This window comes from Drosophila sulfurigaster, chromosome 2L (assembly GCF_023558435.1).
Source record: "Drosophila sulfurigaster albostrigata strain 15112-1811.04 chromosome 2L, ASM2355843v2, whole genome shotgun sequence".
Classification (NCBI taxonomy): Eukaryota; Metazoa; Arthropoda; class Insecta; order Diptera; family Drosophilidae; genus Drosophila; species Drosophila sulfurigaster.
In genome coordinates, this window is record NC_084881.1 from 18,273,383 (window position 1) to 18,292,015 (window position 18,633).

General features: G+C 50.4%; 1 protein-coding gene across 2 annotated transcripts; it reads left to right on the forward strand.

Moving 5' to 3' along the window:
* The first annotated feature begins 7 nt into the window (after positions 1-7).
* LOC133840646 (protein purity of essence) lies at positions 8-18,105 on the forward strand. 2 transcript variants are annotated; one of them, XM_062272597.1, is made up of 14 exons: positions 8-429; positions 610-704; positions 1,113-1,537; positions 1,592-3,737; positions 3,878-4,393; positions 4,460-10,427; positions 10,480-10,684; positions 10,745-11,437; positions 11,503-12,294; positions 12,359-13,266; positions 13,327-13,806; positions 13,873-15,883; positions 15,944-17,540; positions 17,811-18,105. In XM_062272597.1, exons 1-14 carry the CDS (start codon positions 311-313, stop codon positions 17,897-17,899), a joined length of 16,044 nt encoding a protein of 5,347 aa, XP_062128581.1. In that variant the 5' UTR covers positions 8-310; the 3' UTR covers positions 17,900-18,105. The 2 variants fall into 2 exon arrangements, with proteins under 2 accessions (XP_062128581.1, XP_062128589.1); XM_062272605.1 differs by having other exon boundaries at positions 4,463-10,427.
* The last annotated feature ends 528 nt before the right edge of the window (positions 18,106-18,633 follow it).

Here is an 18,633-nt window from a genome sequence, read left to right on the forward strand (position 1 = left end):
TTCCTACAAAAAACCAGTAAACCCAAAAATATTTAATTTGTGCAAAGAGTTAACCAACACTAGACAGCTGTTTGTGTAAGGTGTGTCCACACCATACACAAAACACTCGACACTGAAAATTATTTGTCGTTCATTTTTGCATCATATACGTAAACAAAGAAAATACGCCACAACAAACAAGCCGCTAAATCCAATACTAAAGCACGCGAACCGTTGACATTTCGCTGCAGCAAAAGCAAATCGAAGTCGAACAAGAAGAAGAGAGCAGAAAAGTGAAAAAAAGGGACGACGTCAAATCAGAGTTACAAAAATGTCGGCGCACAGCGGAGGTACGGATTGGAGTACGGTTGTAAAACCCCTATTAACAAATCGTACGGGCGCTTTAAATAAAAATGAAATATGCAATATATTAAAAGCGATTACCAGATGGTGAGTGCAATTGCAAATAATGCGCAAATGGCGCAGTTGAAAATTTAATTTTTTTTCTGCTGCTTGGCTGCCTGCCTGCAAAGGTGACTTGCAAAATTAAATATGGCGACCCAGCAAAAAAGTGACGAAACTAAAAGAATTTCGTGTAAAACTTTAATTTGTGCGTTTCTATTTCTACAGTGAACATGATTTTTTCGATGACGAAAGCAATTACACGCAATTTTACACCGCGTTTGCGGCTCTGGCGGCCGATAAGCTCATGCAAATCAAGTCAAGTAAGTCTCTAACCCTCCTGACTCCTCTCCTCATCCCATAATTTGTCATACACTTTGTTTTATTTTTTACACCACAATACGAAATACAGTGAAAACTCTCTTGGGGTATACTCTTCGGATATGCAAGATCCCCTTCATTTGTTTAATAGAATATTTTTTATTACATCATAACGAAGTTTATTGCAAAAGTGCTGGTCAATAGAGAAGTTCGGTTATAACAGCAATCTATAATATTTTTCGCGGCTAGTGTGTTAAGATTACGTATCCGCTTAAGAGGGTGTTCAACTGATAGGTATATCAGAATGCAATTTTACGCATGACTCAGGAGGCAACTTGGTTTTATTTGTTTTTATATATGTATATACTTCTGATGAATGTTTGATTTATCTGTTTTTTCTTTCTTTACAGTCTGCCAGACGCAAATCGCACAGTTGCACGATGCGGGCGCAATTCTCATACGCTTCATACTTTTCCGCCTTCCAAAAGTGTCGGTCTATGAAATCAAATGGTTGCTGGTGGCACTCAAAATGCTATGCGAGGGCCGCGAACACGCTGCAAATGGCTCTGGGGCTGCACAATTCGATTACAATGGCGTCGCTGCGGTGCTCAAGAGTGCCAAACACCCCGAGTCCAACAGCAAGAGCAGCAGCAGCAGTGGAGGTGTCAGTAGCGGAGGAAGCGGCGCAGCTGGCTCAGAAAAGGATTCACCAAAATCTGAGATAAAACGATCACGGTCTGATCTTTCTTCAGTGATATTGCAACAACTATTGGCACCTTTGGAGCCAGGCAAAATGACCTGGGTGCCACTAAGCGAAGAGATCAGCGATTGCACCGTAAGTAATAAAAGCAAAAGTAATTGATTCCACAACTAATTTAATTTTTGAAAGGAGCAATTGCTGGCAGCCAATGTGGAATATTTTCGGGATCAGCAAGGTGTGGATACGCTACTCGATGTGGGCGTTGCATTACCCATATTGAATCGGTATCGCTCCAAATACCAGGAAACTGTGGTTGGTGGCAAGACGTTGTATTTGCCTTTGACCCAAGTGGAGGCCAGCAGCGTTAAAGCGGCCATGACGCACATGCTCACCGATCTCTCGATATTGGCACAAGCGCATTCTTTAATTGCGCTGCAACCTTTGACTCCGAGTCGCATTGAGAAGCTGTCGGTGTGCGGCATTGCAGCCTTGTACAACGCCGTATTGACTTCGATAGCAGCCAGCGTGTTGAGCATGAGCCAGGCCAGTGGCAGCTCACAGAAACAACAGCCAACATCTTCAGCTGCATCGAGCAGTCAAACAACTGCAGGAGGCAGTAAGGATCACGATGATTTCGAAGAGCAAGCTTGCAGCATTGTCAACAAGGCGCTAGAGATTTACACGAGCATTGGCGAGATGTTTAAGGCCTCGGCACGCATGCATGTCTATCAGAACCATCTATGCTACGGCTCCTGGCTGCTCATCAGCGGCATACAGGGTGCCATGGGCGCCTCGGGCAGTAGCAGCAGCAGTACAGCTGCCAAAGCAGCCTCAACAGCAAGTGATACAACGGCGCCAAGCACGCCCATTGCACGAGTCAATTTATTCAAGGTGCAGCAAGGATTTGGCGAACTGAACGCCGCAATTGCCAATCACAGCATTAAATTGCTTTCCGAGCTGATTGATGATCTAAAAATCGAGGCGGCCTGCAACGCTGGCAGTTCAACAAGTGCCACTAACAGTGGTCTCGATGTGGAGCCAGCACAATTTGATATACTGCAAAACTACAGCGCCTTGCAGCGCATTGTGCGTGTGCTAAACACGGCAACGCTGCATCAATTGTTCACCTTCTTGGCCACTGTGGCATATCGCAAGGCGTGCACGTTGAAGCGTGCCAATACCAAAGATCGCACCGAATGCGAGCCAATTAGTTTCTCCGATTCGACCACATACTTCAACGATTCGTTGTCCTGTTCCGACAATTCGGAGGAGGATGACAGCGAAAGCTACTTGGGACATTGGTTCAAGGAGACATTGTCGCCGGAAACACACGATGATAATGCCAACAACTGTGCGCAGGAGCGCAACGGTGATCAGAAGTCGGCATTGGTGCCAAAATTAGATGAACCACATGAGTACTTGGATCTAGCAGCGGATATATTTTGTTTCCTCGATCAGTTTCTGGCCAATCGTCATGCTTACATGCAACGCTATGTGAAGGCGGGCGTCAGTGATCAGCAGATGCTGCTGATGGCCAACATTATCAAGGACTTTGATCGCGATGTTATGCGCCAGGAGAGTGGTGGAGGCAACACTGGCGGTGCAGGCGGCGAGGCTAACTGCTCCAATTGGCAGACAGCCATGATACGTTTCTCAGGCGCCGCTGGACGCTATATACACAATTTGATCTCGACATCGCTGCTGTCGGAGCAGCTGCAATCGAATCTCTTGCAGCATTTGTCGATCTCCCCGTGGTCCACCGATACCAATAGCTGGCCACTACAAGTCTATCCCAGCACGTTATCGGTGCTCGTGCAAATTTTATTATTGAAGCCCACGCAGGAAAAGGAGGCGGCTTGCTTGTCGGTTTGGCATCGTTTGATCAACACGCTTGTTGAGGGCGTTTGCTCGACATCGTCGTCGGCCAGCGATACGGACTTTGAGGATCTCAATATTGAGCACGCCCAGCTGTTATTATTCCTCTTCCATTCGCTTAACTTGATGCAGAAGAAATCCATATTGTTGTTAACAGCTGGCGGAGTTATTCGTTGTGCTGATGTTTGTCGTAGCATCGGCGCGGATCGCACAGTTCGCAACAGCCAGATGATGCTGCTGTCGCGGTTGTTGCTCTTCTTGGAGTATCTCATGAAGCATCTGTACAATGCACCACCCGAGTTGCTCGATCAGGTGCGATGGAATCTGTTTAGCGTCAGCAGCATGCCGGATACGCAAAAGATTACGGATCTGCTGAACAGTCGTACCAAACTGACTTCGTATTGTCGCCAGGACATTGAGGAGAAATTCCGCAAGTCACCTGCAGGCGATTACAATTCAAGTGCGTATTAAGAAAATTTTGTATAATTGTAAAGTGGTAGTCTTCATACATATAAGTATATTTTTATATATAGATACATTTAGTTGAATTTTATACACATTTTTATTATGTTTTCCTAAATTCCCCCATTATTCTCGCAGACATTCGCCCCACTTTTTACTCATTGGTCACCACGGATCCGTCGAAACCGCATTGGTCGCAGGAATTCAAGCTGGATGGCCTAGCCTGGAACTTCATCCTGTGCACACCGGATAAACTCAAGTATCCGCTGCTAGTGGATGCTTTGATTGATATACTGGCCATTACGGATATGTCGGCGCATGCCAGAGACAAGGATAATCTGCACAATCTGTGCGCCATGCAGTATTGCTTCAGCGTGGCCTGGAAACTACTGTTGGGTCTGCCCCCATCCACGTCGCATGTGGAATCGCTGAAGAGCGAGCGTGCGCCCAATTTGCACTCGCTTATTTGGAGCATTCGTTGCCCATTGGCCAACTCACACTATCTAGTGGTCAACAGTCTAATCAAGCAGGGCATGTACACGCAGTACGCGGAGTCGCTGTGGGGTCAGGTCGGAGATCGCGCCGCTGATATTCGCTACAGTCTCAAGCAGACATCGCTGGGCGTAGAGGCTTTCAACAAGCTGCTGAACAAAGGTAGGTTTACAATATATACACTACAACAATCGAGGAAAGCAACAATTTAATAAACTTTATTTTTAGCAGCCTCCAATCCTCGTCTATCGGATCTCATACTGTTTGATGCGCTGGTCGCGCACATGCAAGCTGTGGCCTGGGCGGACAAGGAGGGCTACAAGCTGCAGCGCAAGGAAAGTGACAGCGAAAGCATCACTTCGGAGAGCCGGGAACGCGACAGTTCCAGTGCTGCCAATGATCCAGAGGTTTATTCCTCCAGCGAGTCCATCGATGATCCGCAATCCAAGCTGACCGAGGACAGCATATTGACACCCGGAGAGTTGCTGGAACGCACCCAGTTAAGCAATGAATTGCTAATGAAGTTGATGGACTCGTACACACTCATCTCGAACATTGTGCGCGCCCAGATGTTAAAGCAGCTGTCGAGTACAACGCCAGAACAGGCGCTCAATTTGATTGTGCCGGTGGTGAGTGATAAGCCAGCTATAATGCTGGAGTTGCATGCCGCATTCTTGAAGCTGTTGCCCAACGAGGATAAACAGCTGATTGCCAACGAGTGGCCCAAATGCTTGCTGGTCAACGATGATGCCTTCAATGGCAAACAACATCCCGTTGAGCCATATACACTCAATGTTATCGATGCACACATTACAGAGTTGACAAAATCCACAACATATTCAACGTTACACACTCTAAAGCATTGCCTAAAGTCTATACTTCACCTGCTGGAGCTGTTGCTGCCGTTCTGCACAGCAATTGGCGAGGTGGAATCGCAATTAAAACCGCTGCTCATTGCTTCCATGATGGACATGCGTACCGATTATCTGCAAAGCCAGAGCGAACAATGTCTGCGTGAAATGCTCCATGGACTGACCAACGAGGCACATAAACAGCTGCTCTTTGAGCACATGATTGGTCACTGTTATCACATGCTAATCGACTTTGCCGCGGAGTTGCGACAACCAACAACGACAATCACAGCTGGAGAGCAGCAGGAACAGCGAGCGCTGTTTAACGAATTGATGCTCTTTGCGGTACTGAAGACCATGATCAAGATGCTCGATGTCCCAACTGCTGTGCAGGCAATGCGTCAATTCTTTAAGGAGCAGCGCGCTGGCAGCCTGACGACTTTGTTGCTCAGTTTCACGGGCACCACGCTGCCATTGAGTTATGCCCACAAAATGCTGCAGTTTGTGGAGCGTTTGTTTGAGCAATCCTCTCAGCCGGATGCACACTTCCAGCACGAGGAGTTGGTCGAGTGCTTCGCAGAGCTGGGCACCGTGGATGTGGCACGTTTGAAACTCTGGCTGGCGCACATTATCTACGGCCCAAATGTGGTAAATGCTGCGGCCAACAGCAGCAGCTGTGAAGCGTCATGCAAGCTGTTGACCAGCGTTATGCAACCGTCGAGCAGCTCGAGCAGTAATGCCCAGACACCCACGAATATGGCCACAGTTTCGGCCATGCCTAGCATCTCTGATCAACTGGATGCCATGGACATTGATTATGATTGCGCAGGAAATCCAGCGCCAAATACATCGCAAATCTTGAGTCTTTGGCAGGCCGCCAATCAGCCCAATAATCAATCGGAGGAGGATTCATCGCAGGCCTGCGACCAACAAGCAAACACAGCGACAACACATCGCAATGGTGCGCTGCTTTTAAGTTTCATCAAGTCGTTGGTGCGCGATCAACCAGCGGCTGCCCAATTGGCTGCGCCACTCTTCCAAGCGCTGCTGCAACTGGGACAAACATTGATTACGCCGCCACAAGATGGTTGCGACTTTGCGGATGTGCTGCAGATAATGATTACACTGGCAGATGCGGCGCCAGCACGCGGTCATGTGGCGCTCTTCAACACCACTTTGCTGTGGCTGGAACTGGCTAAGCTGCAGCTGCCGGACAAGCAACTGCGTCACGCCGAGAATGTGAGTGCACTACTCAAATATCTGAGCGAATTGTTGCAGGGCATCGGTTATCGTGGCAGTCGCCAGCATATGCCGCCGTGGGATGATGAGCTGCAGCTGGACATTGACGAGCTGTTCGATGAGTTGGCCGATGAGCAGCAGGAGCAGGATTCGCTGCTCGATGACTCCGATGAGGATACGCTGAACAATAAGCTCTGCACGTTCTCGCAAACGCAAAAGGAGTTCATGAATCAGCATTGGTATCATTGTCACACTTGCAACATGATTAACACGGTTGGTGTGTGCTCCGTTTGTGCACGTGTCTGCCACAAGGGGCATGACGTCAGCTACGCCAAGTATGGCAACTTCTTTTGCGACTGCGGCGCCAAGGAGGATGGTTCGTGTCAGGCGCTGAGCCGTCGTCTGCCCACAAGTGGCTGTGATTCGCGAGATGGCTACGTTGCTGCTCACATGAGTCTTTTGGCGGCGGGCAAGAAGCGTTCGATGCCGCAGACACAACTGCGCAAGGATTCATTAAGTAACGAGCGCATTGCGCTGCTTGGCAAGTTGTTGGAACCGCATCGTGATGCACTGCAGCATCCGGATCAATGGCTGCTCGTTGTGCGCTGCATCTTGGAGTATTTCGATGTATTGCTGCCATCGATACGCGAAAATTGCACGCTCTACTCCATTGTCGGCTGTCACAAGCGTGCCACGGCCGCTTTGGAGCGACTGCATCAACTGGATCAAAGTTTCCAGGTCACAGATCAATTGATGTTTGCCACACTCGGCTCACAGGAGGGCGCTTTTGAGAATGTGCGCATGAATTACTCTGGCGATCAGGGGCAAACCATCAAGCACTTGATTTCATCGGGTGTGGTGCGTCGTGTGGCCTTCTGCTGTCTATCGTCGCCGCATGGCCGGCGTCAGCAGCTGGCCGTGTCGCATGAGAAGGGCAAGGTGACCATATTGCAGTTGTCAGCACTACTGAAGCAGGCGGATGCCTCCAAGCGCAAATTGACCCTCACCCAGCTCAGCTCGGCGCCCATCGCTTGCACTGTGCTGTCGCTGGCCGCCAACCCATGCAATGAGGACTGTCTTGCCGTGTGCGGACTCAAGGAATGTCATGTGCTGACCTTCTCCAGCAGCGGCAGCACCAACGAACACATTGTGGTCACTCCGCAGCTGGACAATGGCAACTACATCAAGAAGGCTGTGTGGTTGCCGGGCTCGCAAACGTTGCTCGCCTTGGTCACCTCGGATTATGTCAAGATTTATGATTTGGCTGTGGATACGTACAGCCCCAAGTACTATTATCTGGTCGCTGTGGGCAAGATCAGGGATTGCACATTCATCTACCAGGAGGGCGCTTATTATATGCTGACGTTTGCCAGCAGCGGTTACATCTATTATCAGGCGCTGGACGAACAGAGTCTGGCCGTGCATGGTGATTTCTATGTGACAAATACGCTGGAGCTGAGCCATCATCACATCAAGGATGTCAATGGACAGGTGGGCGGCGGAGGCGTCTCCATTTACTACTCGCATGCACTGCAGTTGCTCTTCTACAGTTATGCCAGCGGACGTAGCTTTGTCTCGCCACTAACCAATGTCAATCAAGGTGTTAAAGGCATCTACCATCTGGACACAAACTCTGCTGTGAGCAAGTCCTCTTCGAAGGGACCTTTGCAACCTTTGGTGCAGTGGACCGAGGTAGCGGGGCATCCTGGCTTGATCTATGCCAACATGCAGACCTCAAACAATCCGATCATATTGATGCTGACGCCAGAGCTGATCTACATGCAGGAGATCAAGGCACAGTCGGCCAAGTCGCGCATCATGGACGTGGTGGGCATACGCCACTCGGTGGCAGGCACCGAGAAGACAACCCTGCTGCTGCTATGCGAGGATGGCAGTCTGCGCATCTTCTCTGCCCAGCCGGAGCACACGAGCTTCTGGCTGTCACCGCGGGTGCAACCGCTGGGCAATCAACTGTACTCAGCCACACTGCTGACCAAGAGCGGAAGTACTACAACGGCAAACAGTCCCAAATCGAAGCCCAACAAGCTGCCACGTAAATCCGCAGGCGGACAGCAGAAACAACTGACTTCGGGCGGTGTGCCTGTCTTTCCCATTGATTTCTTCGAGCACTGCAACATGCTAGCGGATGTTGAGTTCGGTGGCAACGATTTGCTGCAGATCTACAACAAGCAGAAGCTCAAGACACGGCTCTTCTCCACGGGGATGTTTGTGGCTAGTGCGCGAGCGAATGGCTTCACCCTCGAGGTGCTCAACAGCGATCCCAACGTTGTGATGGTCGGCATACGTGTCCTCCTGGGCACCCAGGATCCCCAGCGTGCGCCGCAATCGGTGAGTATTCTAGGACGCACGATTCCAACGCCTGTGCGACGTGCTCGCTGGTTTGATATACCGCTGACGCGTGAGGAAATGCTGCAGTCTGACAAGCTGCTCAAGGTGTGCTTTGCCAAGTCACAGGATCCGGAGCATGTGACGTTGCTCGACTGCATTGAGGTGTACGGCAAGTCAAAGGAGCTCGTGGGTTGGCCCGACGATAGCGAAGAGTTGCCCGCAGCCAGCGGAGGTGTTGGCACCAATGCGGCCACAGCGATTGCATCGCCAGCGAGTGCAGCCAACTTTGGCGAGGGCTTCAATTGCATCACACAGCTGGATAGGATGTGCACACATCTGCTGGAGGTGCTCGATTGTGCGCTGCATCTGCTCGGCAACGGAGGCGCCGTTGCCAGTGCAATGCGCCAAAAGGCGGTGAAGACAGCGAGTGCATTGTTATTGTTGCCCACACCAAATCCTGTGCAGACCCAAGCACGCTACGTGCTGGCCACGCTCTACGGCAGTCGCAGCTCCTATCACAGCTACAAGGATGGTGTGTTGCTGCAGTTTGTGCACGGCGAGCTGCAGGCCATGCAACCGAAACTCGCACAGCTCGACACATTGCAAGACATTGACCCAGAGGCCTTTTATCGCTTGATTCTGCTGGTCCGCGGAGTGGCCAATGCACGTCCTCAATCGCTGGCGAAGATCTGTGCCGAATGCAACTATGATATTGTGCCGTCACTAATGGCCATTGTGCTGGAACTGCACAAGGTCACACCTGGACTGGATGAACCCACGAATATTGTACGACGCGGTCTGTGCCAGGCTGAGACCATTGTGCACTGTCTAGTGGAGATTATGTATGGCTTTGCGCTGGCTGATGCCAGTCAAGTGGGTCGCATGACCAAATACTTTATTGGATTGCTAAAGCACGACGCCAGTGTGATAAGCCACAGCGCCAAGGAGGCGCTCATCTTGCTGCTCAGTCCGCGCATGAAGCGACGCAAGCCCGCCGTGGTCACCACGCCACCAGCTTGCTCGACGCCCACACCTTCGACGTCCGCCATCAGCAGCAGCAATTTGAGTGCACTTCAAGGTGCTGCCTCCCAGGCAGCCAGCGACATCATTGAGGAAGCAGCTGCTGCGGCTGTGGATGCCGCCGCTGTGGCTGTTGCTGGTGGCAATGCTGGAGCGGATGCCAATGCGCTGCTCGAAGGAGATGCGGCTGGCGGACAACAGCAACAGCAGCGTTTGAGTTTCATGGGCTTTGGCTTCCCCCGGCTGCTTGGACTGCCCGAGGATGCGGATGATGATGCCATCATGGACTTTGCCATTGCCGTCAGTCTGCAGGAGAGTGCCGGTGATCCGAATGTGCCACAATCTGTGCAACAGGCATTAGTGAATTTGGCCCGCATACGTTTAGGTGCCGCGGCTGCACCGGGTGCGGTTAGTGGCGACACAGCTGGCTCGGATGATGATGAGGGCTCCAACGTAGCCACCGATGGTTCCACGTTGCGCACGTCGCCCGCTGAACCCGCTGGCAGCGGAGGCTCCGAGAGCGGCGGCAGCGGTGTGGAGAGCATTGGCGGCACCTCAGCTCGCAGCAGCAACTTTGGGGATCATGCGAATGCATCGCCGCCGCGCCAGGGCAAGGATCAGGATGCTGAGCAGCCAGGTCCGAGTGGCAGCTGCGTGGCTGCATTGAGCGCCATGAGCAGCAGCGAGGATAACGAGATCAACGAGGACGAGAAGCTTAGCAAGTTACATGATCTAAGGTGAGTTTGGAAGTCGTTTCTAAAGAGATGTTTTACTAATCTGTGTTTACAGAATTGCCGTGCTGGAAAGCATCATCGAGCATCTGGGCACCTTTGATCTGTGCAATGGATTACAGGCCATACCACTCATACAAGTTATACTGATGCTAACCACGGATCTCAATGGCAACAATGAGCGTGATCAGCAAGTGCTGCAGGATTTGTTGGCCGCTCTAGTCGAGTACGTAGAGATTGGCAAGCGAGGGGCAGCCACCAAGGTAAAAAATGCATGATAGCTCCCATTTAAAGCAACTCAATTAATTACCAATTACTTATAGATGGAAACCAAGTGCCCAGGCAACGAAGTGCGTCTTGCGCTACTCTCGCTCTTTGGCGTCATGATGGGCAAGACAAAGTCAAAGCAGACGGGCACCACATCGCCCCCGCATCAGTTCAAGGACAACAGCTCCTTTGTGGCCAGCACCACAGCGAATGTGCTGAGCAAGAGTGGAGCTTTTGTTTATGCCTTGGAGGCGCTCAACACGCTGCTCGTGCACTGGAAGCAAGTGCTCGGCGATCCTTATGCTGCTGGCGGCGTCAGCGGTGCCCAGCCAGCTGCAGGCAATGGGGCGAACAATGGCAACGCAGGACAGTTGCTGAAGCCAATTAAACACGGCCCCAAACCAGACATATCGATACTCATACCGCACAACTATTTGAAGAACTATCCCGACATCTTTGAGTCGTATGACGCGCTGCTCACCGAGATCATTGTGCGTCTGCCATATCAGATATTGCGATTGAGCAGCGCACATCCGGATAACTATGACAGTGGCTTCTGTGAGGCAATGACTTTCACGCTCTGCGAATACATGATGCTCAATCTGAATGCATTACTGCGTCGCCAAGTACGCAAGCTGCTCATGTACATTTGCGGCAGCAAGGAGAAGTTCCGCATGTATCGCGATGGGCATTCGCTCGATGCACACTTCCGTGTGGTGAAACGTGTCTGCAATATTGTCAGCAGCAAGGTGAGAACTAATCTTAATTGATAATTCATCCATTCTTTGCTAATTCCCCTTGTGAACTTTTACAGAATGGCGCTCCTTACAATGTCAATCCGCCGCTGCTGAGCTACGATGCATTGGTTGAGCTCACGGAGCATCTGCGCACCTGCCAGGAGATTAGCCAGATGCGCACGGGCAACTGGCAAAAGTTCTGCGTGGTGCATGAGGATGCACTCGCCATGCTCATGGAGATTGCCTGCTATCAGCTGGACGATGGCGTCTCTCCCATAATCATACAACTCTTGCAATCCGCCGTCTGCAATATGCCATTGCCTCTGGCAGCTGGCGTCAAGCAGCAGCAGCAACAACAGCTGCAACAACAACAGCAGCAACAGGTGGCACAGCCGTCGACGAGCAGCAAGTTGCGCGGAGAGCGCGAGAAGAGCGAGGACACTGACACCGCCTACTACTCCAAATTCGACCCGGCACAGTGCAGCACATTTGTGCATCAGATCTTCCGCTATGCCAGCGATGCCCTCATCATACGCTTTGTGCGCATCTTTTTACTCGAGAACAATGTGAGTCAGCTGCGCTGGCAGGCGCATTCGTTTATGACGGGTCTCTTCGAGCATGCCAACGAGCGGCAGCGTGAGAAACTGCTCACCATCTTCTGGAATCTGTGGCCGCTGGTACCGAGCTATGGACGTCGCACTGCGCAATTTGTTGATCTGTTGGGTTATTTGACGCTGAGCACCCGCAGCATTACGGAGCGACTGCCAGAGTTCGTGTCGCGTGCTGTCGATGTGTTGCGTCAGCAGAACGAGCTGCTCTGCAAGCATCCCAATGCGCCCATCTATACAACTTTAGAGTCCATACTGCAGGTGAGTCTAGTTATTAAATAGAATTTTGAACAGTGAAACATAAAACGTTATTTTGTTTACCCAGGTAAATGGTTATTACCTAGAATCGGAACCGTGTCTGGTGTGCAATAATCCCGAGGTGCCAATGGCCAACATCAAGCTGCCTTCGGTTAAATCGGACTCAAAGTATACGACAACCACAATGATCTACAAGCTGGTCCAATGCCACACCATCTCCAAACTGATTGTGCGCATTGCGGATCTCAAACGCACCAAAATGGTGCGCACCATCAATGTCTACTACAATAATCGCAGCGTTCAGGCTGTAGTCGAGCTCAAGAACCGACCGGCGCTGTGGCACAAGGCGCGTTCCGTGTCCCTGCAGTCGGGACAGACCGAGTTGAAGATTGATTTTCCGCTGCCCATAACAGCCTGCAATCTGATGATTGAATTCGCCGACTTCTACGAGACTGTTAGCGGTTCCAGCGAGAATCTTCAGTGTCCACGCTGCAGTGCAGCGGTGCCCGCGTATCCCGGAGTTTGTGGCAATTGTGGCGAGAACGTGTTCCAGTGCCACAAGTGTCGAGCCATCAATTATGACGAGAAGGATCCGTTCTTGTGCCACGCCTGCGGCTTCTGTAAATATGCCAAGTTCGATTTCAGCATGTATGCGCGTGTTTGTTGCGCTGTGGATCCAATTGAGTCCGCGGAGGATCGCGCCAAGACGGTACAGTTGATACACAGTTCGTTGGAACGGGCGGATCGCATCTATCGCCAGCTGTTGACCAACAAACAAATGCTGGAACTGCTCATACAGAAGGTGGCTGAGCATCGCAGCAGCGATCGTTTGGTGGAGGACAACATGGGCAGTGTACACAGCACATCGCAGGTGAACAAAATCATCCAGCTGCTGGCGCAGAAATATTGCGTCGAGTCACGCACTAGCTTCGAGGAGCTCAGTAAGATTGTGCAGAAGGTGAAGGCGTGTCGCAGGTGAGAGAGAAACTTGACTTAACGGTTAAAGATCGATTATAATTGTGATATTTTCTGCAGTGAATTGGTTGCATATGATCGCCAGCAACAGGATCAGCCAGCTGCAACGCTTCCCTCTGGCGCTGAGGTGAGTCACACAACGAATCGCTGCTATGGCTGTGCCTTGGCATCCACAGAACAATGCTTGACGCTGCTGCGTGCTATGGCATACAACTATGACTGTCGTGTGGGTCTCTACAGCCAGGGGCTGGTTAGTGAGCTGGCCGAGCACAATTTGCGACGCGGCACACCGCAGATTCAAGAGGAGGTGCGGAATTTGCTAGTGGTGCTCACCAAGGACAATGCCGAGGCCTGTATGCATCTGCTGCAGTTGGTCACTGCGCGTGTGAAGAACGCGTTGATGGGATCCATACCGTTGATTAGTTTGGAGGCGGCTGTGCATCAGGAGATGACGCTGCTTGAGGTGCTGCTCGGCCAGGACGATGTGTGCTGGGAGTACAAGCTGAAGGTCATCTTTGAGCTGTTCATCAGCAACTGTCGGTGAGTTGAGGAAAACATTTTACAACTGATTGCCTGGCAAATGTTAATTTTCTATATTTTCGATAGTCTACCACGTGGCCCAGTTACTTCGGTGCTGCATCCTTGTCTGCGCATCATGCAGAATCTGATTTGTCCTGCGCTGCCCAACAGCGCCAGCAAGAACAACAACAATCAACAGCAACAACAATCGCAGCAACCACAGCAGCAACAACAGCAAGCACAACAATCGCCCACTGAAATGTGCAGCATTAAGCTGCTTGAAGGCAACACCATTGATTATCGTGCCTGGCTCAATTCAGATCGCAATCACGAGTACAGTGCTTGGAGTAGTCGCATGCCGACCACAACCACTAGCAGCAAGGGCAACCAGCATCGACAGGAGGGCAAGCAACGCGCCAGCAAGCAGCAGGCAACGTCAGCAGGCGATACAACTAAGCGACGTGGCGATGTGCGTGCTGCCTTCTTGTCGGAAAAGTATGGACTGCGTTGGCGCCAGCGTGTGCTCGATAAGGAGAAGGTGATCAAGCCCCTGGTGTTCAATGCCAAGTGGATACAACCGTTGCTCTTCAATGCCAACTCGCGGTTTGGCCGCCAGTTGGCGTGCTCGCTGCTCAGCGGCCTTTGTCGCACCAGTGAACGCAAGCAGCAAGCATTAAACATGCTCACCGGCTTCCTGAAGCATGTGGGCGAAGCTGGAGAGGCAAGTGCCGAGTTCCTTACGCTCTATCGCACCGTGGCCACAGAGACACCTTGGCTGCAGTATCTTGTGCTGCGCGGCGTGCTTAACGATATTTCCCAATTGCTCGCTGTGGAGATAACTAAAATACATCGCATGGAAGAGCACTCGCTCTCATCGGACCTATCGCTGGGCTATGCCTTGCGCCAGTATGTGGAGCTCTTGTGGCTGTTCCTTGAATGTCCCAACATACGACGCACCTACAAGACGCGTCTGCTGGGTCCAGTGCTGGAAAGCTATCTGGCATTGCGTAGTCTGGTGGTGCAACGTACTCGTCTGATCGATGATGCGCAGGAGAAACTGCTGGAGATGCTGGAGGAGATGACCAGCGGCACAGAGGAGGAGACTCGTGCCTTTATGGAGATTCTCATCGATACGGTGGAGAAGACACGCATGAATGACATCAAAACGCCCGTGTTTATCTTCGAGCGTCTCTACTCGATCATCCATCCCGAGGAGCACGACGAGAGCGAATTCTACATGACACTGGAGAAGGATCCACAGCAGGAGGACTTTTTGCAAGGCCGTATGCTCGGCAATCCATATCCATCCAGCGAGGTGGGCTTGGGACCGCTAATGCGCGATGTGAAGAACAAAATCTGCACAGATTGCGAGCTGATTGCACTACTGGAGGATGACAACGGCATGGAGCTGCTGGTCAACAACAAGATAATTAGCCTCGATCTGCCTGTGAAGGATGTGTACAAGAAGGTTTGGCTGGCCGAAGGCGGCGATCGGGATGCCATGCGCATTGTTTATCGCATGCGTGGTTTGCTCGGCGATGCCACCGAAGAATTTGTGGAGACACTCAATAACAAGAGCCAAGAGCAAGTGGACACCGAGCAGCTGTATCGCATGGCCAATGTGCTGGCCGATTGCAATGGACTGCGCGTGATGCTGGAGCGCATTGGCAGCTTGCAGCGCATCTCGCGACAACGTGAACTCATTCAGGTGCTGCTCAAGTTATTCCTCATCTGTGTCAAGGTGCGACGCTGTCAGGAGGTGCTCTGCCAGCCCGAAGTGGGCGCCATCAATACGCTGCTTAAGGTGCTGCAGATGTGCCTGCAATCAGAGAATGATTCCATTCAATCGGCTGTTACGGAGCAGTTACTCGAAATCATGGAAACCATACTTTCAAAGGCCGCCAGCGATACGCTTGACTCGTTTTTGCAGTTCTCGCTCACTTTTGGTGGTCCCGAGTATGTCAGTGCGTTGATCTCCTGCACCGATTGTCCCAATGTGCGCAACAATCCATCGGTGTTGCGGCATCTCATTCGTGTGTTGGCTGCGCTTGTCTATGGCAATGAGGTCAAGATGGCGCTGCTCTGCGAACACTTTAAGGTGAGATTCATATGAGAGTTTCCCTCTGCCGCTGTACTTACTAATTTTCTTTTTGTTTAGCACACACTTGACTTCAACCGCTTTGATACTGAGCGCACCACTGAGGAGGAATTCAAGCTGGAACTGTTCTGCGTGCTCACCAATCAGATTGAGCACAATTGCATTGGCGGCACCCTTAAGGATTACATCGTTAGCCTGGGCATAGTGGAGCGTGCACTCGCCTACATCATGGAGCATGCGCCATGTGTGAAACCAACGCTGCTGCGAACGGACTCGGATGAGCTAAAGGAGTTTATATCGCGACCCAGCTTGAAGTACATCTTGCGCTTCCTCACCGGCCTCGCCAATCATCACGAGGCCACACAGCTGGCCATCAGCAAAGACATTATACCCATCATACATCGACTGGAGCAGGTGTCGAGCGACGAGCATGTCGGCAGTTTGGCCGAGAATCTGCTAGAGGCACTCAGCACCGATGCGGCGACGGCATCGCGTGTTCAACAGGTGCGCGACTTTACGCGCGCCGAGAAGAAGCGACTGGCGATGGCGACGCGAGAGAAGCAACTGGATGCGCTCGGTATGCGCACCAACGAGAAGGGACAGGTGACAGCCAAGGGATCAATATTGCAGAAAATCGAAAAGCTGCGCGACGAGACGGGCCTGACGTGCTTCATCTGCCGCGAAGGCTATTCCTGCCAGCCTGAGAAGGTGCTGGGCATCTACACGTTCACCAAGCGCTGCAATGTTGAGGAATTTGAGCTAAAGTCACGGAAGACCATTGGCTACACCACTGTTACCCACTTTAATGTCGTGCACGTGGATTGTCACACCTCGGCCATACGCTTGACACGTGGCCGCGATGAATGGGATCGTGCCAGCCTGCAGAATGCCAACACTCGGTGCAATGGGCTGCTGCCACTGTGGGGACCAGCTGTTGGTGAGGCCGCCTTCTCCGGTTGCATGACCCGCCACAGCAGCTACATGCAGGAGAGTACCCAGCGTTGCGACATCTCGTATACGAGCAGCATACACGATCTGAAGCTGCTGCTGGTGCGATTCGCCTGGGAGCGTAGCTTCCACGATGATGCTGGCGGCGGTGGCCCACAATCCAATATGCACTTTGTGCCCTACCTGCTCTTCTATGCGGTCTACTTGCTGCTCTCCTCACGCTCTGCGGCAAGGGACAGCAAAACTCTGCTCAATTATCTAACTGCAGCACCCAGCGAAAAATGGCTGGAGTGTGGCTACGAGGTCGATGGACCACTGTACCAGCTGACCATTTCGCTGTCACTGCACAGTCGCGAGATGTGGAACAAACATAAGCTGGCGCATCTGAAGCGTCTCGTGGCAGTGGCCCAAGCGCGTCATGTGTCACCGTCTGTGCTGTGCAAGGCGCTGCTAGCGCCGTCAGATCGTCAGGCCAAGGAGTATGCAGTGTATAAGCCGTTCCTTATGATGTGGTCGCTCATCGATATGATCTACAACACGCTGTTCAAAACCGTCAGCACGCCCAAGGAGGAGGATTGGCAGGCATCGCTGTTTGAGTACATACGCAAGAATGACGAGGCCATGCTCAAGTCCACGGACAGCATTCTGCAGACGTTAACGGATGAGTTTTTGCCCTGCACCTCCTTTGCAGAGTTCTGCGATGTAGCAGGTACGATCATTAGATAATACGCTTCTATACATCCATCATTTTTCCCATTGATATTTATATATATCCAATTATAATCAATTAATAGTTCATATTATGAACTACATATACATTCAGCTACTACTTTTTATATTCATTTATTTCCAACTATATCTGTAATTCGTAATGATTCATATTTATCCATCCCTATATACATTTATTTCATATCTATATAATGTCATCTACAAACATCTTCCTATAATCATTATTAATACTGTTTCTATTTCTTTGCAGGTTTACTAAATCTGATTGAGCAGCCGGACAGCTTTATCGAGGAGGTGCTCGCCACGCTGCCCACCACGACTGCTACCAGCTCTAGTTAAATTCAAGAATACAGCAGTAGAGTTTTCAGCATATTTTACAATGAATGCAACTTAATGAACTTACACTAACACTAATCGGCGGATCAGCTGCAGCTGTGTGTTTCGCTTATAAGCATAATATGCATAATAATACTTATATATTTATCACCTATATCTATTTAATCAATAAAATTATTCGTTTGCACAATGAAAAAGAACAAAAGTGAGATTCACAAGACGTGTTGTACATTCAATTTATCTTTAACTTTATTGACACACATACCTTATACATAGAAGTTTACATATATATATAAAAATAATACACATAATAATCATATTGCAAATGGGACGTAAACTAAAAACAAAAAATCATCTGTAAATATCATCAGTTATCAGTTCTATAAATTTCGCTAATTTCTTCCCAAGAAACAAACTTTTCTCATCATATGCTAAATAACAAATCATATTATGTTTAGGGAATAATTTAAAAGGAAGAAAGTGTCTTTTCTTTTTTGTTTTCTTTTTTTTGTTTAAAGCCATAGTGAAAAATTTGTTACAACCATTTGGTTACTGAGTGTTTTAGTATAGTATTAATTGAATGTGTGATTAAGGAAATTCGAGAGTTCATCTTCACTGAGATTCTATTTGTTCGATAGTTGCTGCTTATTGTTGCTGTTGCTTGTTAAGTAAAAGTATAAAAGCCCAGAGTGTGGCAAGGGTGTGTGTGTGTAAACATAACGAGTGTAGAAAAACGA